This window comes from Miniopterus natalensis, chromosome X, assembly GCF_054644295.1.
Source record: "Miniopterus natalensis isolate mMinNat1 chromosome X, mMinNat1.hap1, whole genome shotgun sequence".
NCBI lineage: Eukaryota > Metazoa > Chordata > Mammalia > Chiroptera > Miniopteridae > Miniopterus > Miniopterus natalensis.
The window spans coordinates 95094711-95120419 of record NC_142103.1 but is presented as its reverse complement, the minus strand read 5'-3'; the positions used below and the strand labels follow the sequence as shown (position 1 = coordinate 95120419).

The 25709-nt window shown below is 38.9% G+C and overlaps 2 protein-coding genes across 3 annotated transcripts in view; both read left to right on the top strand.

Annotated features, from left to right (window-relative positions):
• The first annotated feature begins 240 nt into the window (after nt 1–240).
• The window catches only part of MBTPS2 (membrane bound transcription factor peptidase, site 2), a 42989-nt gene continuing 17520 nt past the window's right edge, over nt 241–25709 (top strand). Inside the window, exons 1-5 of one of the 2 annotated variants that reach the window (XM_087813352.1) lie at nt 241–421; nt 7739–7887; nt 9674–9905; nt 16150–16253; nt 18055–18182. In XM_087813352.1, coding sequence (XP_087669478.1) covers nt 347–421; nt 7739–7887; nt 9674–9905; nt 16150–16253; nt 18055–18182 — 688 coding nt within the window. In that variant the 5' untranslated portion in view covers nt 241–346. The remainder of the gene's footprint in view (nt 422–7738; nt 7888–9673; nt 9906–16149; nt 16254–18054; nt 18183–25709) is intronic. The other variant, XM_016199374.2, reaches the window with a different exon arrangement.
• Nucleotides 18190–23279, top strand: YY2 (YY2 transcription factor). Its single transcript, XM_016199375.2, has 3 exons — nt 18190–20250; nt 20668–21061; nt 21494–23279. The coding sequence occupies exons 1-3, from the start codon at nt 19888–19890 to the stop codon at nt 22135–22137; spliced, it is 1401 nt and encodes a 466-aa protein (XP_016054861.2). The 5' UTR covers nt 18190–19887; the 3' UTR covers nt 22138–23279.

Here is a 25709-nt window from a genome sequence, read left to right as displayed (position 1 = left end):
ACCCGAGACCAGAACCTGAGAGAACGAGGAGCCGACAGCAGGGAGGGACAAAGCCTAAGAAATCGCTAGAGGGCCTGCGGCAGCAGCCCAACCGACACTGGGACGACGGCGCCCAAGTGCCCCACAAAAATAAACCCCCACGTCTTTGTTCCGGCGCGCATGCGTCCGTCCGTGTTCGACCGGAAAAGGCCGGAGGGAAACGGCGCCACCGCGAGAAAGGAGCCGGTAGCAGGTTTGTTCCTGCGCGGATGGTGTGGTTGTAGGCGCCGCGCGTTCGGCGGCTTGCACGGCTCGCAGGGAGGAGGACGCCGGAGCTCGCCTTTCCTCCGCTGCCCCCGCCGCTGCCATGATCCCGGTGTCTCTGGTGGTGGTGGTGGTGGGCGGCTGGACTGCCGTCTACCTGGCCGACTTGGTGCTGAAGGTGAGGGCCTCGGGTCGACGGCCCAAGCCCGCGGTAGCCAGGACCGGGGCGCGCGGCCCAAGGCCTTTTCTCTTCTCCTTCCTCGTGCCTCCGGGGCTGGAAGCCATGCGGCTGATGCCCACGTGCGGCCTTCCGCGTGGCGCCCGGGCCCGTGGAGTGAATTTTGGCGGGCCGCGGGAGGGGTGTGGCGGCCTGCACAGCAGCCGCAGTCGCAGTCGCAGTGCCGGGCGGTGCACGCCCCGCAGCCTTCTGGTCCGGCCCAGAGGGGACGGTAGTGGTCTTGGGAGGGCCGGGGTACTGCCATAATCAGCGGCAGTGCCCCAGGGAGGAAAATAAAATGTCTGCCTAGGAAAGGCATTGTTTCTCCTCATCGTCTTTGAGGCCACGACCCTGAAGAGACTCTGGCTTTGGAGTGAAACTAAAGTAGTGATTTAGATCAGTGGTCTCAACTTTAAAGTACACACGATCATCTGGGGTTCCGGTTAAAATGCACATTCTGATTCATCAGGTCAGGGGCGGGGCCTAAGATTCTATGTTTCTAGCCAGTTCCCAAGTGCTACAATACTTAGTAGCAAGGGTTTAGATGCGCGCGCGCGCACACGCACTCTGCGTTCATGGACCATTCTCGAGTTATTTGAGAAGTGTGGCAAAAATCGTGAACATCTGACCACATCGTTCGAGCAACCATTTGGAATTGAATATTGGAGGATGGGGGTAACTATGTGTGGAGTAAAATCATATAAATTCTCAAAAATGTTTAATAAAAATTCCAATTACGAATAGTAAAATCACGTCATGAATACTGTTTTAAATAGTTTAGTTTGTGAGTTTTAGGTTTAATAACAAAAGGGAATGATACTTGTTTCTTTGTTGCATTTGAACTTGCAAAGTGAGGAGGTTACACGGTAGAGTCCTTAGAGCAAGGGCTGGGCTCTCCCACTTCCTAGTGGTTGTGACCTTGGGCAAATTAGTCTCTAGTGCCTCAGTTTCTTCATCTTTAAAATAGGGGTAATAATAGCAAGAGTTTCTTAGTATGGTAGAGAAGATTATATTAGTACATCCACACAAAGCCTTGCTACTCAACCTGAAGTTCAAGGCCCAGCAGTGCCTGTGTCATCTGGAAGCTCTCAGAAATGGAGACACTCAGTCCTCATTCCTGGACTATGGAATCAGAATCTGCATCCCGTGAAGGCAGGACTCCCAAGTGCTTCCTTTGCACACACTTGGCATAGTGCTTAGCCTGTCCTAAGCGACACAGACCACTGCTTCTTTAATCAGTGATTTTGTTGCTTAGAAAAAAGCAAAGCCACGTGATTTCTTCATGTTGCATGTGTGACAAAAGTCCAAAATAAAAAGAATTTTTCAAACCTCTGGAGTCTCTGGTCAAGTGTGAGGTGATCAGGATGGCACATTATTTTCAGTAACAGCCCCTGGCTCCCTAAGACAGCTCTATTCCTTGAGCAAAAAAAAACCCTAACTCTCATTCAGAGTATCTGCCTAGGGAATGCAGAGACCTCAGAGTTTTCAGAGCCTGCACTTTCTGCTACTCTGTTTCCAACATGGTCTGCTGTTCCACCCTTGATTCTTCTAGGATTTTCTCTGAACATCTGCTGGAGGGGTGTGTCACTCTCCTTTTCCAAGTCTTGGAAAACAAGCAGGTTTAAATAACGCTGTGTAGTTTTCAGTATATAGGTTCTTCATATCCTTTGTTAAATTTATTCCTAGGTATTTTATTCATTCTGTTGCAGTTGCAAAAGTAATATTTTTCTTTTTTTTTTCTTTTTTTAAAAATATATCTTTATTGATTTTGGAGATTGGAAGGGAGAGGGAAAGAGAGAGAGAGTTGAAACATCAATGATAAGAGAGTCATTGATCGGCTGCCTCCTGCACACCCCCTGCTGGGGATCAAGCCTGAAACCCGGGCATGTGCCCTGACCAGGAATCAAACCTTCATCTCCTGGATCCTCGGTTGATGCTCAACCGCTGAGCCACACCCGGCTGGGCAGGAATCTTTTTCTCCTTTCTTTTTCTGAGTAGAAAAAGAATAAAAGTGGTGAGAGTGGACACCCTTGTCTTTTTCCTGATCTTAGAGGAAAAGCTTTCAGTTTTTCACCATTGAGTATGATATTAGCTGAGGGTTTGTCATGTATGGCCATCATTATGTTGAGATACTTTCTTTCCATACCAATTTATTAGTGTTTTAATCATAAATGGATGTTGTATCTTACCAAATGCTTTTTCTGCATCTATTGATAAGGTCATGTGATTTTTATCCTTTGTCTTGTTAGTGATTGATTTGCATATGTTGAGCCATCCTTGTGCCCCCAGAATGAACCCCATTTGATTGGGATGTATTATTTTTTTAATGTACTCTGTTGTATTAAATTTGCTAATATTTCATTTAAGAATTTTGCATCTGTATTCATTAGAGATCTTGGTCTGTAGTTTTCTATTTTTGTGTGTTATCCTTGTCAAGTTTTGATATCAGGGTTATGTTGGCTTCATAAAATGTGTTAGGATGTATTGCCTCTTCAATTTTTTGGAAGAGTTTGAGAAAGATAGGTATCAAATCTTTGAGTGTTTGGTAGAATTCACTGTTGTGAAGCCTTCTGGTCCTGGACGTTAATTTTTTGGGAGGTTTTGGTAGTTGTTTCTATTTCCTCACTGTTGATCGATCTATTTAAATTTTCCAATTCTTCATGATTCAGTCTAGGAAACATATATTTTTAGAAGCTTATTCGTTTCTTCTAGGTTATTGAATTTGGTTGCATAAAATCTTTCATAGTATCCTAGTATGATCCTATGCTGTCTGTGGTAACTTCCCTTTTATTTCTGATGTTGTGTATATGAGTCTTTTCTCTTTTTTCCTTAGTGAGTCTAGCCAGGAAATTTGTCAATTTTATTAATCTTTTCAAAGAACCAACTTTTTGTTGTATTAATTTTTTGTATGTGTATATTCTTTTTGTTCATTTCTGCTCTAATTCTTGCTATTGCCTTTCTTCTGCTGTCTTTAGGCTACTTTTGTTCTTTTCCCAGTTCTTTTAAGATGTAATGTTAGGTTGTTTACTTGGAATTTCTCGTTTCTTGAAATAGGCCTGTGAAGATGCTTTCACTGCATCCCAAAAGTTTTGATATGTCCTATTGTCATTCTCATTTGTTTCTCTATATCTTTTTATTTCACCTTTTTTAAAAGTTTATTTATTTATTTATTTATTTATTTATTTATTTATTTTAAATATATCTTTACTAATTTCAGAGAGAGGAAGGGAGAGAGAGATAGAAACATCAAAGATGAGTCATTGATCTGCTGCCTCCTGCACACCCCCTACTGGGGATCGAGCCCACAACCCGGGCTTGTGCCCTGACCAGGAATCGAACCACGATCTCCTCGCTCCTAGGTCGATGCTCAACCGCTGAGCCACACCTGGCCGGGCTTGACTTCACCTTTTATTTCTTCTGTGACCCAGTCATTTTTCACTAGTATGTTTAATCTCAACACATTTGTAGGTTTCTTTACTTCCTTTTTGCAGTTGATTTCTAATTTCAAAGAATTGTGGTCAGAGAATATGCTTGGTATGATTTCAATCTTATGTTTGTTGAGGCTAGTTTTTGTGACCCAACATATAGTGTATCCTTGAGAATGTCTCATGTGCACTGGAGAAGAACATAATCTGTTGTTCCTAGATGAAAGGCTTTGTAAATGTCAATTATGTCCATTTGGTCTAATGTGTCATTTAAAGCCAATATTTCTTCATTTATTTTCTGTTTGGATGATCTATCTAGAGCTGTCAGTGGCGTATGTAGGTCCCCTATTATGATTGTGTTTTTGTCAGTTTCTCCCTTTAGTTCTGTGAGTAGCTGCTTTATATATTTTGGTGCTCCCTGATTGGGTGCATATGTATGGAGAAACATTATGTCTTCTTACTGTAGTATCCCCTTTATCATTATAAAATGTCCTTCTTTGTCTCTTGTTACCTTTGTTATCTTGAAATCTATTTTGTCAGATATAAATATGGCTGCACCTGCTTTTCTATGGATGCTATCTGCTTGGAGAATCATTCGCCACTATCTTTTGTCTTTGTAGCTTAGATGTGTCTCATGAAGGCAGCATATGGTTAGATTTTTGGTTTTGTTTTTTTTTTATCCAGTCTGCTACTCTCTGCCTTTTTATTGGTGGCTTCAGTCCATTTACATTTAGGGTAATTATTGATGTGTGAGGATTTCCTATAACCTTTTTATCTTTTGTTTTCTGATAGCTCAATGCCTCCATTGGTTCTTTTCCTTTGTGCTTCCGTCTGTTGTTTTTGTTCGGTGGTATTACATACTTTTTTTCCTCTGTTTTCTCTTTTTTTAACTTATGTGTCTCGGTGTTGGGTATTTCGTGTGTGGTTACCATTAAGTTTATGAAAAAAATGTTTCAAATACACACTACTACTTTTTCTTTTCAATGCATTTTATCTCCATGTTCCTTTGCAAATTTAGACCTTCATCCCCTCCCCTTTTATGTTTTTGTTATCACAAACTATCTCTGTTTATTCTGTATGGTTTTTTTGGTGATCTTACTCGTAGTTCTGTGACTTTTTGCTTTTTGTTTTAGATAGAATAACCTCGTTGAGTGTTTCCTGCAATGGAGGTCTTTAGTGATAAATTCCCTCAGCTTTTGCATGTCTAGAAAACTCTTTATTTTTCCTTCATATCTAAAGGATAATTTTGCTGGATATATTATTCTTCACTGATAATTTCTGTATTTCAGTAGTTTGAATATTTGGTTCCACTCTCTCCTAGCCTGTAGAGTTTCTGCTGAGAAGTCCAGTGATATCCTAATAGGCTTTTCTTTATAGGTTACTTTCTTCTTTTCCCTGGCTACCTTGAGAATTCTCTTTGTCATTAAGTTTTTTTGTGTGTGTTGTGTGTTTTTTCTGAAAACAGAGAGCATCTTTTATTTTTATTTTTTTATTTTATTTTATTTTTTAAATTTTATTTTTGTTTAAAATATTACAGATGTCCCTTTTTCTCCCCAGTGACCTGTTCCACCCCGTTCCTTCCCCCTCCCCAGTCCCTCTCCCCACCATTGTCCATGTCCTTGGGTTGTGTATATATGCATATAAATTCGTTGCTTACTCTCTCCCCCTCCACCCACTCGCCCTCCTCCATCCCTCTGACATTCGTCAGTCTCACCTATGCTTCCATGTCATTGAATCTATTCTGTTCATCAGTTTATTAAGTTCTTTTTGTCAAGTTTTCACGGTTTTAACACAATGTGCCTTGAAGAAGGCCTCTTTGGATTGAGGTGTTCTGTTTGCTGCTTTGATTTGATGGTCTAGCTCTTCCCGTAGATTTGGAAAGTTCTCGTCAACTGTTTGAATAGGCTCTCCATCCCCTTCTCTCTCTCTTCTTGTACTGGTATGCCTATTCTTATATTGCTCTTTCCGATGGAGTCAGATAGTTCTCATAGAGTTCTTTCATTTTTCTTTTTAATGCTCAAGTCTTTCTCTTCTTCCTTCTGTGTCATTTTTAGATTTCTGTCTTTAATATCACTAATTCTTTGCTCCATCTGGTCAGCTCTATTTCCTGTGCTTGCTAGTTCATTCTTGATCTCTCTTATTGAGCTCTTCATCTCCAGGATTTCTGTTCGCTTCTTTTTTAAAGTTTTAAACTTTTTGGTAAAGTACTCATTTTGTTTATTGATTTGTTTTCTGAGCTCATTAAATTGCCATTTTCTTTCTGAACTGCCTCCTTACCTTGGTTATTCATGGTATTTGATGGATTCCTTCTCCGTCTAGGCATCTATGTATGAGTGGCATTTCTCTAGTAGATTGATAAGAAGTCTTTCTATTGTTTTCCAGTAGGTGGCCCTGAATCATCAGTATTTTTAGTTGTTTTGCTCTTCTCTGGCTTTTCAGATCTCCACGGGTGGTGGGACATGGCCTGTGCTTCCTGGGAAGGTGGGTGCTTCCCCTGTGATCTGGCCGTCCCAGTCCCAGGGGACCAACCCTGTAGGGGAACTAGGGGGGTGATGTGGCTCCAAATCCATGAAATCCCAGTGCTGTGCCCTGCAGCCATATGCTGCCAGCAGTGTAGCTTTAGTGTGTGGTGGTTGGGTGATGTGGAGGAACCCGGCTGCCTCTTTTGTTGCTTTGCTCTCCTGTCAGTGACAACCATTGGACCTCTGCATTTTCTCCCCTGCGCCTCCACTCAACCCTGGGATTAGCCACAGAGTGTGCCTGTCACTCAGGGAAAAAGTGATTCTGTAGTACCAGCTCTTGGGTTTGCATATAATGTGCTCTGCAACCCAACACAAAGGGTGGAGGGAGGTGAGCTCTGGGAGGTTAAAGGGCTGCCAGGCTCTGTGGCCTTGTTTCTCTGTCTGGTATGCCGATTGTCAGACAACCGAAGGAATACCTCTGTGCTTCGTCCCTGCCCAGGTCACTGGGCTCAGCCGCAGCTCTTACTGCCCACTCCTGCAGGAATGCTCTTTAAATCTCTTTGCTTCTCCCAGTTGAAGGGAATGCCAGCCACAATCTGATGCCTCCCCTTTCCAGGCTGAGCCCTGCAGTGAGCTCCCAGCTCCCCAGTCTCAGCTTTTTTCCTTTCTAGCCTTCCTGGTTTGCTCCCACTTGCCCACCTTTAGATATTTCAATGTGAGGATTTCTCAGACATGTTTGTGCATTGAGCAGGGAGCCCTTTATTGAATTATAGCTGTTCAAATTGTTGAAACTTCAAGGGGAGAGATGAAAGGGGATCTCTCACAGCACCATTCCTCTGATGTTACCCAGTACAATATTTTTTATATTGATTTGAGTTGAAAATATATTTAAATTAATTTGTTTCTGTTTACTTTTTAAATTTTGGCTACTAGAAAATTTAAAATTATATATGTGGCTGGCATTTGTGGCTCACATATTTCTATTGGACAGTGCTGTTCTAAGCAGTCAGCAAACTTTTTCTATAAAGGATCACATAGTATTTTAGGCTTTGTAGGCCACAGAGGGTCTGTTGCATATTCTTGTTTTTTTGTTGTCTTTTTACAGTCTCTTAAAAATAAAAACCATTCTTAGTTCACAGGCAATACAAAAACAGGCTATAGTCCAGATTCAGCCCATGGGCTATAGTTTGCCAGACCCTAACTTCAGCAGACCAGCTAGCGTGAGGCCTTTCCTTTAATATACTGAGGAATGAACATAAAGCTTTAAAATTATTAGCATTTGGGAAGTCAGTATCTTGCTTTCCTATAGAAAATACTATTTTTTAATTTTCTTAAACATTATAAATTGTTCTTCAAAATTGAATGATGTTGAACTTTTCTTTCTCTCTTAGTCATCTGTGTATTTTAAGCATTCTTATGAAGACTGGCTGGAAAACAATGGATTGAGCATCTCCCCTTTTCACATAAGATGGCAAACTTCTGTTTTCAATCGTGCCTTTTACAGTTGGGGACGGCGGAAAGCAAGGATGCTTTATCAATGGTATGCTTCATTTTCCTTTTTTTGTTTGTTTAAATTAGTCATTGTGATCATGAGAAATACTTGTTAACTGAACTGTTTCCATCATTTTCCAGACTACTGAGTTTTAAAATGTTGACAGTGTAAAAACGTTCTCATTTTATATTAACTTATGGGATTGCATCATTGTGCTTTTGCATACATTAAAAATCAAGGTTCTATATCTTTTTTAATCCTCACCTGAGAATATGTTTTTATTGATTTTTAGAGAGAGAAGAAGGGAGAGATAGAGAGAGAAACATCAGTCAGTTGCCTGCCATGTGCACCCCAACTGGAAATCGAACCCACAACCTTTTGGTGCTTGGGATGACGCTCCAAGCAACTGAGCCACCCAGCCAGAGCAAGGTTCTATATCTTGATCTGCGTGGTAGATACATGGGTGCATATCTGTAAAAACTCAGTGAGCTGTACACTTCAGACTTGTGCGCTTTATTCTGTACACTGTACACTAATAGAAAAGCAAAAAAACATGGAACATTTTTCATCAGGAAAATAATCCTGGAGAATTCTCTCCCCCATCATCATACATAGGAACGTGGGTCCTAGGAATCATAGGACACCCAAAAGTCTGCAGGTTTCCCCTATACTTCTTTCGTGATACTCTTCCAGGGGAAGAATTTTTAAAATATTTAACAACCTGTAAGGCGTATGCACAAACCACGTGGGAAAATGACTAGCCAGATTGCATTGTTGGGGTCTTGGAGCCCTCTTGCAATGCCAGGCACACCCTTTTAGTTTAAAAAATAAAAATATCATGGAGTTTATGCTGTTCATGGTTAGGGGGCTTACGATGATCTCTGGGACACCCTAGAGACAGACAGGTTCTATAGTTGAGAGAATTTCTAATACGGGAGTTAGGAGGACTTTGTCTAAATTTCTTTTTGTTAAAAATTTAGCTCCAGGTGGCGTAGAGCTAAATGTAAATAGATCATCAAAAAGCAGTAAACACACCAGCAAATTAAAGCAAATAAAATAAAAAGCAGGAAATAATAAAGAGCAGAAATCAGTGAAATAGAAAATATATAGTAGGGAAAATCAGCAAAGCCAAAAGTTGGTTCTTTGAAAAGATTAATGAAATTGATAAACCTCTACCATGACTGATCAAGAAAGAAAGATAACACACATAACTAAAGATCAGAATTGGAAAAGGGACCATTAATGAAGATTCTATAGACTTTTTTTTTAAATGAAACTATTTCGAATAATTATTTGCCTGTAAATTTGACAGTTCAGATGAAATGGACAAGTTCCTTGAAAAACAACTTATCAAAAAGTTAGAAAATGTAATAGATACAAGGGTAACTTCTAATTATTAAAACAGTAAAAGAAAAAACTATCATTAAATTTTACCATGTTAGCATAAGCTCATCACAAAATACAGCTAAAATAAGATGCAAATAATAGAATTGGTAGATAAAACAGAATGGATGTTTTATGTCAAAAGAACTTCCATAACTATATGAGAACAAGATCAAAACAGTGCTATGTAAATGAGCAAAAGACGAAACAAACTTCTTATTAGGAAGAATATTCAGCCTCTTCAGTTATGAGAGAAATGTAAGTTACTAGAATGGCTTAAAGACTGCAGCCTGCATTTTGGTTACAGATTGGAAGTTCGGGCGGAAAAAAGAGATAGAGCTATTGACAGTTTTACAGAATTCGAAGCCATGAAATGTGGCTGGTTGGTGAGGTTTTTAGTTCATGAATTGTGAGGAATTGTACATTTATGCAATTTTTTCCTCTTAAACAGGTTCAATTTTGGAATGGTGTTTGGCGTAATTGCCATGTTTAGCTCTTTTTTCCTCCTGGGGAAAACGTTGATGCAGACTTTGGCGCAAATGATGGCCGACTCGTCCACTTCCTATTCTTCCTCCTCTTCTTCCTCTTCCTCCTCCTCCTCCTCTTCCTCCTCCTCTTCTTCCTCCTCTTCCTCCTCCTCCTCCTCCTCCTCACTTCACAACGAACAGGTGCTACAAGTTGTGGTAAGTGCCTTCGTTTTGCTTTTAAGCCGCTGTTGAAACGTAGATAAAAGATGCTTCATTTGCATAGCGTAACTCCTAGCCATAATATGCAAATAAATGAAAAGTCTCGTGATCTCTCAGATTACCTGCCTAAACAGAAATATTAGTAAGAATATAGCAAGGAATTGCTGCAGTATGTAGTGGTAGCAGTAATAGTGATGACAGAACAAATGGACCATCATTAAGCCTGATTTATTACGTGTTGTCTTCTTGAGATGTTAAATGATTGCTACTATAAAAGAATAAGCCTGATGAGTTAAGATCTCTAGAATGTATAAATAAATTTCATTTTTATCCTATGCAGTGTTCCCTTCCCCTTTCGTCTTCATGGCTTTCATACTCTAACAGATAATACCCTTTTTTTTGGTCATTGCTTTATCAGTTTTTTGGTTTTTTTAAATTTATCTTTATTGTCGAAAGAATTACAGATACCCCCTTTTTTCCCCATTGACCCCTTCTACCGGCACCCACCCCCCACCCAAGGCCTTCACCACATTATTGTCTGTGTCCATGGGCTATGCATTTATGCATATAAAGCCTTCAATTAATCTCCCCCCTCCCACCGCCTTCCCTCAGAGATTTGTCAGTCTGTTCCATGCTTCTATGTCACTGGTTAACTAAAGGTATAAGACCATTTTGAATGATCACTGTGATTTTTTTTTTTTTAATCCTCACACAAGGAGTGAGGATATTTTTTCCATTGCTTTTTCAGAGAGAGTAGAAGGGAAACAGAGAGACAGAGAGAAAGAAAAACATCGATGTGAGAGAGACACATTGATTGGTTGCCTCCTGCACAGGCTCCTACTGGGGCCGGGAATTGAGCCTGCAACTGAGGTACATGCCCTTGGCAGGAATCGAACCCAGGACCCTTCAGTCCATGGGCCAGTGCTCTAACCACTGGGCCAAACTGGTTAGGGCGTCACTAATTTTTTGATGTGAAGAATAATGTGCTGAGTTGTACTCCTTTGTGAGCTATTTATAATAATTCTCATTTTAAAGCACATAGATAGCCCTATACCTTTTCACTTCCTGTCTCTAGAGTTGGAAGGGTGCTTTATCATTGGCTAACTTTTATTTCAAATTTTTTCACTTAAAGTTTTCATTTTCATGAGTCATGGATGTTATGTTTTTAATCATATTCTTATTAATGGAATAGACGAAGAGTTCGTGACAGATTTTTTTTAGCTCATCTCTTTGTGGCTTCTATAGGCTGGGTCACTATGGAAAAATTGAGAAGTCATTTGTAGAGAATGATAAAGAATCTCTCCTATGGTAATAGCTCTTTCTTAGAGTCTGAAAGGATTCTCCAGGTGAGGCCTCAGAAGAGATGATTTGTTTCTTCAGCAAACATTTAATGAGTGTATTCCACCTGTTGTCCCTGTGTTGAGTCCTGCTTATACAGGGAACGAAATCCAATCCTAACAGTCATGGAGGTTTTAGTCTAGAGGGAGAGTTGCTGTGACTGCGCTATAGTTTGACAGAGCATAAGGTGCTGTGGGAACAGAGAGAAGGCATTCTGAGATGTACCTGGCGCTGGGGAGAGTAGAGGAGCGCTTCAAGGGAAGGGTGAGGAGAAGCCACCTAGCCTGGGAAAGGAAGATGGCAATTGAGCATCCCAGTAACAGAGGGAGCCATATAACATGGAAAGGCTAAGGAAATAATAATAGTAATAATAAAACCTAATTGATATACAGTGCTTCCTGTGTGAGGGTTTTGTGCCCATTTTATTTTATTCTTGCGGCAAGCTGGAAGTAAGTTTCACAGATGAGAAAACCAAGGCACAGAGATGTTAAGTCACTTGCCTGTGGTCATAGCTGGTATATGGCCACCACTGACCTCAGAGCCATCATGCTCTACTCCCTTAAGAAAGATCAATAATTCTTCAAGCAACCGTAAAGTAACTTTGACCTATGTCTAGGAGGTATGTGGTGGAAGGTATAAGGTACGGGAGATAAGATGGACGATACAGGTAGGGCTGAGTTATGAACAGGGCTATCCTAAGAAGGTTTGATTTTGCCTGAGATAACAAGTCGGTGCAAAATGAACCAAAGTAGGGTTATATGTGAGATGGGGAGACCATTTAAGAGGCAGTTGGAATGATTCATGTTAGAAGTGATAAAGATCTAAACTAAATTAGTGGTAAGAAGAATGAAGGGGGTAAATTCAAGGGATCTTTTGGAGTGGAGTTCTCAGGCCTTGGCCATTAATTGAGTGTGAGGCTGGAGGAAGAGTTTAGGATAACTCTCAGACTATTCAATTGGTTATTGTTTGCCAGGAAAGAATAGTAGAGAAAGAACAGATTTGGAGGAAATGTGATCAGTGTCCTTTCCACCTACTAGGATTAGAATGGCAAATTTATTTCTTCTTTTGGCTTCTCAGTTTATTCATAGAGCTCACAAAAATACTGACTTTATTAGGAGAGTCATACTTTGGAACCATCAAGAAGTCAGCTTCCCTCTGTAGTCCACTGTGCATATTTGTGTATATTTAAGAATGTTATTATCTCCTGACTTTGATATGAGCTCTGGTAGCTTAGAGAACATACTTTCTGTTTACTCTGTCATTCCCTACAGTCTCGTTCAGTATTAATTCCCCAAAACCTGGCACTCCGTTGTTGAGAGATCAGTATTCTGGTACATCTAATACCCTGTGTGATCATGGCCAAGACAGATGGGCAGTCGGGTACTGTTGCCAGAAAATAAGACCTGCCATCTGTTGGTATAGTCACATGCTCAGATCCTTACTTTATCTCATTATTACATCTATAAAATAATAAAAAGAAAGAACCAATGTCCTGTTGCAATGACTTTCAAACTTTTTATCTCATGGCACACATAAACTATTTACTGAAATTCCGTGGCACACCAAATAATAGATTTTTTGCCAGTCTGACCAAAAAAATAGGTATAATTATGATTGATTTACCAAAATAGTAATGATAATAATTATCTACCCCTTTTGCTCCAAAGTAACTTTTTAAAAAATCAGGTGCCTATATTTGTATATAAGTATTTCTGATACCAAGAATTAACCAGTCAAATGCAAGATTATTATGTGATGTGACCAATAAGATATAACTCTATTATATGACCTATATATTTATGGTTCAAGGCAGGCATTCACACCAGGCGGCTATTGTGTTGGCTGTTGTAATTTTTTATTTGACAATCTAAGGCAGGGTTTGGGAACCTTTATTTCTGCCAAAAGCCATTTGGATATTTATAACATCATTCACCAGCCATACAAAACTATCAGCTTAATTGACACAGAATTATTAAACATTGGATTATTTTATAACAAATAAATTTTTTTAAATTAACTATATAAAAAGCTCCTAGATTTATTGAATTTTGAGTCTGCCTCCGATTGCCTTGGCAGGGCTAGACCAAATGATTTCTTGGCCATATACGGCCTGCGGGCTGGATGTTCCCCTCCCCTGATCTAAGGGAACAGAGGTCAGTGCCCCTGACTAAATACTCAGGTATTGCATATTTTTAAAAATTTTGTAGCAGTAGTTGAAAATTGCTGTCCTATTGGATCAAGTCTACTAATTGATTTAACATAAAGGTAACCAGGAGACTTTGTGATATAGAGGGAATATATATGAGAATTAAATCTTAAGTACATAAATTTAGAGAGGGGTCAGAGAAAAGGAAACTACTAATCTGAATAGAAAGACACCTAACAACATGGCAGCAGAGCCAGGTATGTAGAAAAACATACACCGATATTCTTGAAAAGAGGCGCTTAGTAGGGCCTGGGTAAAGAGAACTTTACGTAATGAGCATCATAAAAGTGTCCTAAATATAGAAAAAATAGTATGAATTGAGCTCTTTTTCCTAACATTTATTATTATGAAGAATTGAAAATAAACACAATATGTAACTTACAAATGGTTAAATTATGAGATTGTCATTCAATGAAATATTATGTATAGGTTAAAAGTGATAATTATGAAAACTAGGGAAAAGACCCTTGGAATTACTTATGAATTTAGAAAGCCATCTAAGCGGCATGGTTTGAATCTCCTCTTCAGTTACGAAAGGGGGCTTAAAAGTGAAATTCCTCTGCTGTGCCCAAAGATATATTCCAGTTGAATTAAAATTAAAACATGAACTCATAAAAGACCTAGAAAAGAAAGAACAGGTTTCTGTTTATATGAACACAGAATGAGGGAAACATAAGCATAAAACTAATGGCAGAAACCATGAATATTGATAGATTTGATTACATAAAATTTTTATATATCAAACAACTAAAAGAAAAAAAAAATTAAAGGCAAAAAACATGTAAGTACATCTGTGATGTATTACAGAGTACTGATAATTGATATTTGAAGTGATCTTATAGATGAATAAGAAAAGTATGAACACTCTAGGAGAAAAAATGGACAAGTCATGACTAGGCTACTCTCAAAAGACCTCTCGGTGGTCAAAAGTAGGGAGAAAGCTCAGCTTTAATAATGATCAAAGAAATATACATCAAACAATGGGATGCTTTTTATTTCTTTCAAATTGCAGATTTGAATAAAATGAGCGTGCCCAAGGTTATGGAAAGGTCTGCTATTAGAGAGCAGTTTGATATGTATGAAAGTCCTTTAAATTTTGTGTAATAGCATTTGTTATCCTCTCTGTGAGGCATAATTTCAAACATTGGACAAGGATTTTTTCATGTAATCCTTAAAATTACCCTTTTATGTAAATGTGGTTATTTCCATTTTAATAATGAGGAAATTGAAGTGTTAGGGCAATAATCGAACTTCCTCCAGATCACTTACCTAGTTAGTGATGGAGTTAGAATGTCTATCCCAAGAGGTATTTCTCTGGAGCCTGGACCAACCATGCCTGTATATTTTACCCTGCCAATATTTGGGTATATGTGTCCAAATATGTTTATTATAGTACTTATAAGAGCAGAAACTTTTAAAACAGTTAAATGCCTAACAATCTATTCCATAGAATACAATGCAGCTATTAAAAACATGTTGAATCAGAAAATGCTCATGGGAAAATGTTTGTGAAACTACTAAATGAAAGGGTCAGATTTCAAAACTATATTTATAATAAAAGCACAATTTTTTAAAATGTGCAATGAAAAGACGGGAAGGACAGGCATTAAAACATTGAGAATGGTTTTGTGTGTGTGTGTTGGGAGCAAAATTATAGGCTTCTATTTATCTTTGAGTTTTCAAGTTTTCCTGCCTTAAATGTATTTTATATTTAATTTAAAACAATAATTAATAACAGAAAGAAGTAAGTTCCTCCAGAAGGATACCGTCAGGGTCCCAACTCCTGGACTGTGAGAAATAGATGCTCAGTATAGTACTGATGCCTGGTATGCTCCACTTAGCCTAATTTATAGAATCTCTCCGTAACCAGTGATTATTTATCTTAGGAGCAGATTCTTGGGTATCTAAAAATAAGTTACCATGCAGCCCTTAAAAGGCAAACTTCCCTTGCGTATGCAATGATGTATATATGCACAACATCTTAGGAGGACATGATTGTAAGACAGCTCTTGATTCTTAACAGATCCTTAATGTGTATGTATGTTCCAGATGCCTTACCTTCTGCATTAAATTTCAATTTTAATATAATATTTATGTATCACTTTGCTACTACCAATGTACTGGACAAACTGATGGAATCAAAGAAATGGAGGGCTTAGTGCTTCCATACCAAGAAGGCGCTTTATTACACTGCCTTTAATTAACAACTCATATAACTTGAGAATACTAAAAGGAAATCCATTGATGGGGGATGGGGATATCCTATATTACTCACATAAGTACTTGGAACCCTGCAATAACAATATAGAGGAAGAACTAGGGATTATAACAAGAATTCCCAAATCAGGCTTCCAGCTGACCCTTCAGTGTCACTTCACATTCCTTGGCCCCTGGCTCTTTGCCAGGCTCTCTAATTCTTTCCCGTGATGGAGACTACAGGAAACTAAAATTTCAACTTTTAACCTGGTGTTTCCTGTTCTCTTTAGATTGGTGTTTTGCTTATAGTTCAAAAGCTGCCTAGTTCAAAAACCTAGTGTTTTTACTTTTATTATGATAGAAATGAAAAAGTGAACCATTGATATTCACATTACTTTTAGTTTATAGAGCTTTCAGCTTGGAAGTTTAAGCTTTAATACAAAGTAAGCATCATAGTTTCTTGGTGCCCAAGTGTGTATTTATCATTGTGTCTGTGAACAGGTTCCTGGTATAAATTTACCCGTCAACCAGCTGACCTATTTCTTCGCTGCAGTCCTCATTAGTGGCGTCGTACATGAAATTGGACACGGGATAGCAGCTATTAGGTAATGATATTTACCTTTTTCTTTCTACTACATGCTAAGAAGCTTTCATTTAGGAGGCTTTATTACTAAAATCTGCTACATTTGATATTTTTCTTTCTGTGCATATTACCCAGTGTATATCCATGATTATTATTTTGAGGTACCTTCTGTTTTGCAGAGGAGATTTATATATTGATGAATATGCTCAGTCAACCATGTGCATATCTATAATCTGGGTCTTTCTATCCTTTGCCCTCTGCCAGCATGGTTATATCCTCATGGTGCTTCAAGAATTTCATCCTTAGTACTTTCTTTGGCTTATCAGCTGAAATACTTTCCTACTTCAACTCATGGTCTCCGCTAGTTAGAGCAAGTATAGTGGTACCTCAGTTTTCGAATGTAATCCGTTCCGGAAGCCCATTCGCATTCTGAAACATTCGGAAGCCGAGGGATCCACAGCCGACAGCTGGGCCTCAGGATCTTGCCCTCAGCGGGAGCCGCGGGGCATGTTCGACTTCCGAGGCGGGTTCGAAAACAGGAGCATTTCCTTCCGGGTTTACAACGTTCATAACCTGAAATGTTCATCCACGGAGACGTTCAGAAACCAAGGTACCACTGTACACTGAAAGCTCTGGGTTTGTTAACAAATGTCATAGCCTATCTAGACACCCAAGTAGAAGAAGATAAGGGAGGATGAGTCCTGGGACTTGCTTCGAGTATCATGCCCTCTTTTTGTCATGACTACCCAAATGTATTATAATTATAGCTGACTATTTTAAAGGTTCCTAAACCTATAAGATCATGATGAGGGAGAAGGTGAGTCACAGCTCCCCCTCACCGCCGATAATTACTGCCATAAGGAACGCACATGTTGATGACTGTGTTTTATCCTTTCAGTGTGTGGGCCCAACAAGAGTCTATAGACTGACAGTAAACCATTATCTTGGCAGAGCACATACTGTTATACAGGTGTGCCATGTAGTGATTTAAGTGGGTGGCTGCTTTTATTTTTTTTTTATCTCTTTCACCTTTGCTTCCACATTTTTAGCATGCAGCCCTTAGGGTTTTACATATAAAAGCATTATTATTAACAGTTTAATAATTCACAGTATAATGTGGGTAATTTTTTTTATAAAATCACAACTGCCAAGATAAAGTGAATTTTACAGTCCTCATATATTTAGTACTAAGCGATAGCACAACATATTTAGATAGTGCTTTTTTTTTAGAGTATTCAGTTTTATGAGGCTATTAAGTGTAATTCCATTTTTAGAGAATGAATTGATAAGTAGTTCTCCTAAGGGAAGGCTGAGCATTATGTATTTTAATTGTAATTAGTTTAACATTAATTCAACAGGAATAAACTTAGATAAATCTCTACCTTCATTTATAATAGCTAAGAAAATATAAATATTTAGATAATTTGCTTGAATTATATTTTCTACTGTGTCCTCAGAAAATAATTCAGAGTAAACTATAAACATGCTTTTTAGTTTCTCTTAGAAATATTAAATTTTTCTTTATATATGTGACTAAATTCAAGTTATTTAGCATACTGGTTTCTAAAAATTTTGAAGTTGTAAGTCTATTTCAGAGTGCTCTATTTTATAAAATGTAATTTCACAGATGACTAAATCTGTACATTATTGTAAATACATATAGATTATATCATATATGTAGGTATAACTTTTTGACTGTCCAGAGAGACTTGTTTTTCAAGTAAGAATGTGAAGTACAGTGGGAAGTTTTAAGATTACATACATTATTAATTTGACAAATGTAATACTAGTAGTAAATTTCTTTTTCTTATGTGCTTTCTTAGGGAACAAGTTCGATTTAATGGCTTTGGGATTTTTCTCTTCATTATTTATCCTGGAGCATTTGTTGATCTGTTCACCACTCATTTGCAACTTATATCACCAGTCCAGCAGCTAAGGATATTTTGTGCAGGTAACAGACTTAAATTTTTTTATTCATCTATGTGTTGTTAGTGGTTTTATGGAAAGTACATCACAAATGAAAGCATCTCATCTTTTGGTTGATAAATTCAGTTTATAAGAATCTCAGTCAAAAATAGTAGAGCAAAATAACTTATATTCCAGTTTCTTCATTAAAAACAACTAAAACCAACATAATTTTAAAAAGACAAAGTACAATGAGCAGAACATACCATGTGAATAGAAAATATAACTAAAGCATTAAGTGAGACAGAGGAACACTTAATAATCATGGAGTATAATCCACAATGAAAATGTAATTGCTGTGAATCTTACTGTAGCAAGTAACAAACCATCAAAACAAAAATGGAGACAGCACAAAGGAAAAAGGTGTAATAAAAGAGACTCATATCTTTTGACACATGGCACATAGGTATGAAAAAGTCAGATCATCGAAGCTGTTAATAAGAAAAAAACGTGTCAAACTCTGTACCACAATTTATTTCCGAGTACTCGTGAAACATAAAATTGTCCAATTTCGTTCAAAACCAGAATTGCAGCTTATTTAAAAATAGTAATGAAATAATGTGTAAAGTTTTGCTAAAAGGAAAATTCACTGCCTTAAGTAGTTATTATGAAATAAGTGAAAGTAAATCAGTTAAGCATTCAACTGAAGAAGTGAGAAAAAAACTATAAAGCAGTTAAGAAATGATGTAATTTGTAAGAATATAGGCAGAAAATATTAAATTGGAAAAAAGAAAAATACCAACTGTTAAGTCCAAGAGTTAGTTCTTTGAAGAAAAAAAGATTAAACAGTGGGAGAAAGCTTCTATAGACAGAGTTAGCAGTCAGATTGGGGAATTACAACGGATAGAAAGTTAAAACAATTATTAAAATGTTCTTTGTTCATCCCTGCAAAACATTTTCAAAATCCTGGATGATTATAAAAAAACAATAAGTAGCCTAAATAAACCCCAGAGGAGATAGAAAAATATATACACGTGGGCTAATTACAATGGGAGAAATTAAGAAAGTTGAGGAAGAATGCCTCTGAAAGTTTCATAGGTGGAATTCTTTCAAATCTTGCAGGGAAATATTTTTCTTTTTAATTCCAATTTAATATAAACTTTCCGGATCGCTTAGAGAAGGAAACTTAAGATTTTTAAAAAAGCCCAGTATCATACAAATACATCGTTTAAAGCACCAGAAAACTCTACAGTTACATGGTATATCTAAGCAAAGCAAGGATAGTTCAACATTAGGTAGTCTTTTTTAACCATTAGGGGGGAAAAGTCCTCATCTCAGCAGATACTGAAACAGATACTGAATAAAATTCAACATCTATTAATGGCTAAAAAACAAAAATCTTTGGTAAAAGTAGAAATAGCTGGGTACTTCCTAATGATATAACACTTAGAAGCATTCCTATTAAAGGACAAGACAAGCAATCCCACTGTCAATTATCACTGATACTATTACATGGTCTGTAAATGTGGGTCAGTGCAATTGAGAGGGAAAAAAGAAGTGTATAAATTTTAGAAAAGCCTCCCCCACCCCAATACTGTTATACACCTGAGGAGGGAGGTGGATAAAATCAGTGGAAATGAAATATAGAAAAATTCGGTAAAGAACCCGGTTACTGAATTAATATTAAAAAAATCTATCGCCGGACGAGGGGGGAGGGGGCGGGAATGGGTAGCGCTTGAAAGTACGTGGGTATGAGCGTGGGAATGAGCGTGGATACGCATGCGCCGGGTGCCAGGGTGTCAAGAAGCGCATGCGCTCGGTGCCAGGATACCCAGAATCCCCCGCATCTAACGCCTCTAGTGCTTCAACTGCCTGCGCGCGCACACGCGCGCCCCCGCGGTTCTGCCTTCGCGCCTTTCTCGGGAGCTGGAGCTCAAGCCTTCGCCTGGAGCTTGCGCTCTTTCTCTCAGCCTCCTTTTCGCGATTTTCCGGCCCTCCCGCGCTGCCTAGTAGCGAAAGCCTCTTTCGAGCTCTCAGCTATGGCTTCAAACAACATTATTTACATCACCACGGAAAACTCGGAGGTGGCTACCGAGTTTGTGGAACTGCACCAGGTCCATCTAGAGACTTTCACTGTGGAGACTATCCCTTTGGAGAACATTGCTCTGGAGAATATCGCGGTGGAGACTATCGCGGTAGAGAATATTGCTGTGGAGAATCTCGCCTTGGAGACTTTCGCGGTGGAGAATCTCGCTGTGGAAAACATCGCTTTGGAGGGGATCGCGGTGGAGAATCTCGCTTTGGAGAATATCGATTTGGAGAGTATCGCTGTGGAGAATATCGATTTGGAGAGTCTCACTGTGGAGAGTATCGATTTGGAGAATCTCAATGTGGAGAGTCTCGATTTGGAGAGTATCGCAGTGGAGAATCTCGAGGTGGACAATATCGATTTGGAGAGTATCTCTGTGGAGAACATCGCGGTGGAGAATATCGCTGTGGAGAATGTCGCTGTGGAGAATGTCGCTGTGGAGAATGTCACGGTAGAGACTATCCCCGTGGAGCCCATGGCAATGGAAACCATTGCATACGAAGATATCAGCGGCAATTGGGTCCACGGTGGCCACCACACCCCGCCTCTGATTGCGCTGCAGCCGCTCATGATTAACTCGAATGAAGGGGACCACGACCAGGAAATGATTATGGTGCAGACCCAGGAAGAAGTGGTGGGCTACTGCGAGTCAGACAGTCTACAAGATAACTTTCAGGAGCAGCAGGTGGGGGTCCCAGTCGAAGAAGACGTCAGCTTCCAGCAGACTCTGGCTTCCCTGTCAGCCTCCTCGTCGTCATCGACCAAGAAGCGCAAAAAGCCCAGCAGCACTAAGAAAAGTGCCACCAGCAATGTTAAGAAAAGCGCCACCAGCAGCGGTAAGAAAAGCGCCACCAGCAGCAGCGGTAAGAAAAGCGCCACCAGCAGCGGTAAGAAAAGCGCCCCCAGCAATGTTAAGAAAAGCGCCCCCAGCAACGATAAGAAAAGCGCCCCCAGCAACGATAAGAAAAGCGCCCCCAGCAACGATAAGAAAAGCGCCCCCAGCAACGATAAGAAAAGCGCCCCCAGCAACGATAAGAAAAGCGCCCCCAGCAACGGTAAGAAAAGCGCCCCCAGCAATGGTAAGAAAAGCGCCCCCAGCAACGATAAGAAAAGCGCCCCCAGCAATGGTAAGAAAAGCGCCCCCAGCAACGGTAAGAAAAGCGCCCCCAGCAACGGTAAGAAAAGCGCCCCCAGCAACGGTAAGAAAAGCGCCCCCAGCAACGGTAAGAAAAGCGCCAGCAGCAGCGCGGCGGGGGAGGCGGAGGGAGGCAGCGGCTCTGAGGGAGGCGGTCGAAAGTGGGAGCAAAAGCAGGTGCAGGTCAAAACCCTAGAGGGTGAGTTCTCCGTCACCATGTGGGCCCCAGTCAGTGAAAGATACCAGGAGACTGAGGGACAGACTGTGGTGACCTCACCTCCTGATTATTCAGAGTACATGACGGGAAAGAAACTTCCTCCTGAAGGAATACCTGGCATTGACCTATCAGATCCCAAACAGCTGGCAGAATTTACTAAAACGAAGTCCAAAAAACCCAAAGATGATATTCCAAGAACTGTAGCTTGCCTTCAGCCGGGCTGCGGAAAGATGTTCCGGGATACCGCTGCTATGAGAAAGCATCTGCACACCCACGGTCCTAGAGGCCACGTATGTGCAGAATGTGGCAAAGGTTTTGTTGAGAGCTCAAAATTAAAACGGCATCAATTGGTGCATTCTGGAGAGAAGCCCTTTCAGTGCACATTTGAAGGCTGCGGAAAATGCTTTTCCCTAGATTTCAATTTGCGTACACATGTGCGAATCCATACAGGTGACAGGCCTTATGCCTGCCCCTTTGAGGGTTGTGATAAGAAGTTTGCTCAGTCAACTAACCTGAAATCTCATATCCTAACCCATGCTAAGAACAAAGATAGCCAGTGAAAAGGAGAAAAGACCCTTTTTTGATTCCTACATATCAAAGGGTCATGTTTTGACAGATTAGTTAAAGGAAAAAAGAGGTTAAAAAAAGTTTTAAAAAGGTTAAAAATATATATAAGATTACACTGTTAAGATGTCATGTTTTGATAGAGTAGTAAAAGTAAAAGGTAAAAAATTAAAAGTGAAAAAAGGTTGAAATATATATGGTTACATTACGATGCTTTATTTTGTTCTGTAATATCATTTGAAAACATGTTTTTGTAAAGTTTGATCCCAACAGGATAATTCATCAAAAGACTTTTTATACAACTGTGCTAAAAATGGGACTTTTCATATTCAAGTTTACCTTTTTACAAATTTTAAAAGTTCTGTATTTTCCAAATGTTCATGTTTATGCTTTTAAGAATATGTTTAATAATTCTATGTGTGGTTTTTTTGGAGGTTGATAACTTTGCTCACTGTAGATTTTGTTTAAGAAAATGAACAGTCACATGCATACGTATTTTCCTGTTTAAAAAAGGGTTATATAGGTTTTGTTTGCTATCTTAAAATTTTGGTTGTATTCTTTTATAGTAACACATTGTGTATAACTATTTTAGCTGCATTGAATGATGTATGTGTAATATTGAATATTAGATGTGATTAATAATATTAGTCAATTTAAACCTATTTTAGTCAATTTAAACCTATTTTAGTCATTTTAAACCTATTTTAGTCATTTAATTTTTCTCTAATACTGCCAAGTAGTGTTACTTAGTGTAATTTCTTTGTCTCTTCAGTTAGAAAGTGATGCTCAATTGTAGTTGTATTGTTTATATAATGACTTTTTTTAACACTTGATATGTACACCTTCTGTAATTGTATTAGAAAAGGCAAAAGTGAAACACCTGTTTTAAAGAAAGAAAAAGACTTGCCTATATAAATACCATAGCTAGAAAATAGGGAGGATGCTACTGGCATCCAGGGAGTAGAAGCCAAGGATGCTGCTAAACATCCTACAATGCATAAGGAATTATCTACCCCAAAATGCCACAATAGTAAGAAACCCTGCTTTAGAGAAAGTAAAAGTTGTAATGGATTTCTTTGATGTACTTATAAACATTAATGTACAAGACGTTGTTTAAATAAAGAAAATATGTTTTCAACCATCCGTGTTGCTTCTTAGCCATTATGGGCAAATTGGGAATCTAGTGGGGTGGTCTGGTACAAGTTGCATCCCTGTCAAAAGAGAGGAGGTTGCCCAAATAATCAAGGAATCAGTGCTGCTGTGTGTCTCCCTGACTGTTGTTTGGAGGGAGAGGTAATGAAGGTGCAAGCATCTAGGTAATCCTGGTGGATTGTTTCATCCTGACTTGGGGGGGGGGGCTAATATAGCACATGGTAATAGTGACAGATCTAATCAGTGGGGATGGAGTATTTTGTGGAATTGTGTTGGGACTAGCAACTTGGTGGGTGGTGGGGTTATAGCTGTATTCCAAAATTAGTATCATTAGAGTAAATTTCAGTGGGTCAAAGAATTAGTGTTTTTGTTTTGCTTTGTTTTAATTTTGTTTTTTAAATGAAACTAAGAAAGCACAGGTATCTTCTATAATCTTCAACTGGGAAAGACTTAATACAAAAGAGCAATTTGACCACACCAAAATTTAAAATGTCTGCATAGCAGTACTATAAACCAAGCCAAACAATAACCTGGAGGAAAAAATTAAAATACCTCTTACAAAAGACCAAATTCCTCAATATATACAGTTCAAATAATAATATATACAAATTAGTAAAACAAAACAAAAAGCAATCCAGTCAAAAAATGTAAACAGGGAATAGATAGGAATAGTTCTCAGACAAAAGAAATAGAAATAGTTTTTTAATAGACATGAAAATTTTACAGGCTCACTCATAATTTAAGAAATAGAAATTAGAACAAAGAAATTTTATTTTTCACCTAGCAGACGGCAAAGTCTGAAATTATGATAGCATCCAGTGTTGTTTTGAAGGTGGGGAAACATGTCAGTTATGAGAACATAAATTAATGCAAACTCATTGAAGGTCAATTTTTTTTAAATATATCTTTATTGATTTCAGAGAGAGGAAGGGAGAGGGAGAGAGAGAGATAGAAGCATCAGTGATGAGAGAGTCATTGATCGGCTGCCTCCTGCACACCCCAACTGGGGATCAAGCCTGGAACCCGGGCATGAGCCCTGATCGGGAATCGAACCCCAATCACCTGGATCCTAGGTCGATGCTCAACCGCTGAGCCACGCCGGGCCCTGTGAAGGTCAATTTTAATGTACATATTTTTTGACCCAACAATTTCATTTCTGTGTAATTTTCTATACCCTCACAGATGCATGTTTAATTAGATGGATAACTATGAGCAAAGCTGTTGAAGCATTGTATGAAAAAGTTAAAACGGCCTAAGTGATCATTAGTAAGGAACCTTCTAAGTCAATATGTTAAAAAAAATGATTTACTCTGTAATGGAGATAAGAAGTTGAATAGCTATGAATGTGCACATAAGGGAAAAGTCCAAAATATATAAAAAGCAAAATATGGTTTCTGATAATTTGATACCTTTGATGTTTTTAAAAGAACTGTGTATAGAACAGAAAAGACTGTTTACCCATGTGTCCTGGACTAGACTTGCTCTGGATATTTTTGGAATTTTAACATCTTAAAACACTCAAAAAAAGGTGGGGGACATCTTACAATGTTAATATGGTATGTGAAACATGTATTAGCTAGGTATCTGGCTGTTGTAATAGCTAAAAATAGCAGGCCTAAACTCTTATAAAACATTCCAAATGTAAGTAGCTCAGCACTGATATGATAATTCTATGTTTTGGAGGACTCAGGCCTTTTGTGTCTTTTTAACTTACAACACTCAAAAAAAGGGGGGGGGACATCTTACAATGTGAATATGGTATATGGGGAACATGTATTAGCTAAGTATCTGGCTGCTATAATAGCTAAAAATAACAGGCTTAAACTCTCCAAATGTAAATAAATCAATACTGATGATGATTCTAGTGATTTGAGGGACTCAGGCCTTTTCTGTCTTGTTAGCTCTACTATCCCCAACATGCAGCTTCTATGCTATGGACTTAGGTTTAGCTCCCTCATATAGCTACATTCCAGCCAGTAGGACAGGGATATTCCCATCATTTCTACTCACATCCTCTTTTTCAAAACAGCCCTATGACCACACTCAGCTTGCTGAGAGCCTGGGAAATGTCTTTAGGTTACATTTCTATCATTATAGAATGTTGGTTCTCAACCACTGATGCTATCACTCTCCTGGGAATGTTTGGAATGTGTGGGGTGGGAGGTACTCTTTGGTTGTCTGACAGGAGAGTAGTAATGGTATTTAATGGATGGAGCCAGGAATGCTAAATATCCTGTAACGTAAAGGATAGACTTGCACAACTAAGAATCACACTGCTCAGAGCAGTAGTAGTGCCCTGACCCTGCACTACTGCATATAGGTATGGAGGGAGGGCTTATATAGCAGCGTGCTAGTGTATGTTCAACACTTGGCTCTGAAGCAGTGGGTGGGGAGCTCTGATAAGTAGCATTTGCTG